The sequence below is a fragment of the Amborella trichopoda genome, chromosome 12 (assembly GCF_054954075.1).
Source record: "Amborella trichopoda isolate Santa Cruz 75 chromosome 12, AtrichopodaSantaCruz75HAP2 v2.0, whole genome shotgun sequence".
Taxonomy (NCBI): domain Eukaryota; kingdom Viridiplantae; phylum Streptophyta; class Magnoliopsida; order Amborellales; family Amborellaceae; genus Amborella; species Amborella trichopoda.
Genome location: NC_142347.1, coordinates 34063529 through 34064158, shown reverse-complemented (window position 1 = coordinate 34064158; position 630 = coordinate 34063529). Strand labels below are relative to the sequence as shown.

Here is a 630-nt window from a genome sequence, read left to right as displayed (position 1 = left end):
CCTTGAGTAGGCCACAGGTCATGTCCATATATGCCCATACCGCTCCGCTCTTTGGCTTCATCCCCTTTGAATCTTGTGAATGCGTTGCATTAATTAATCTGATAGAGCAACAATGGAGTTATCGAAGGTTTTGTTGATTCTCTCAGTGATGTGTATCCCACAATTCTTTGTTGGCGTTCATGGCAATGCGGCTGTTTGGTCAAAAAAACATGCAAGGCCACATCGTTCTACCATGTCTGTATGGCGGCTTTGAAATCCAACCCGACAAATGCAAACGCTGTAGTTGGGTTGGCAGCCATAGCTCTTAAGAAGAGCCTGGACAATGCCAGTGACACCTACAACTTCGTGATGAGTCTAAGCAAAGCGGGCCCTGACCCTTCCATTGAGCCCTCCAGCGATGTCTGTGCTGAGAGTTATTCGGATGCTCTCTTCAAATTAGTTGATGCGGTTCCCGCCCTCTCTTCCAGAGCTCTCAGTGACGCCAACACTTTGGTTTCTGCTGCCATAACTTATGCCGATAAATGCAAGCAGAGCTTCGAGGGGAAGGCTTCGAATTCGTTGGGTAACAGGAACGACTACCTCAATCAGCTCTGCACCGTTACCTTGGACATCACCAAACTCATCTCTTGA

General features: G+C 47.9%; 1 protein-coding gene across 1 annotated transcript; it reads left to right on the top strand.

Moving 5' to 3' along the window:
* Positions 1-240: 240 nt before the first annotated feature.
* Positions 241-630, top strand: LOC18430918 (uncharacterized). The gene has a single exon (XM_006841058.1). It carries the CDS (start codon positions 241-243, stop codon positions 628-630), a length of 390 nt encoding a protein of 129 aa, XP_006841121.1.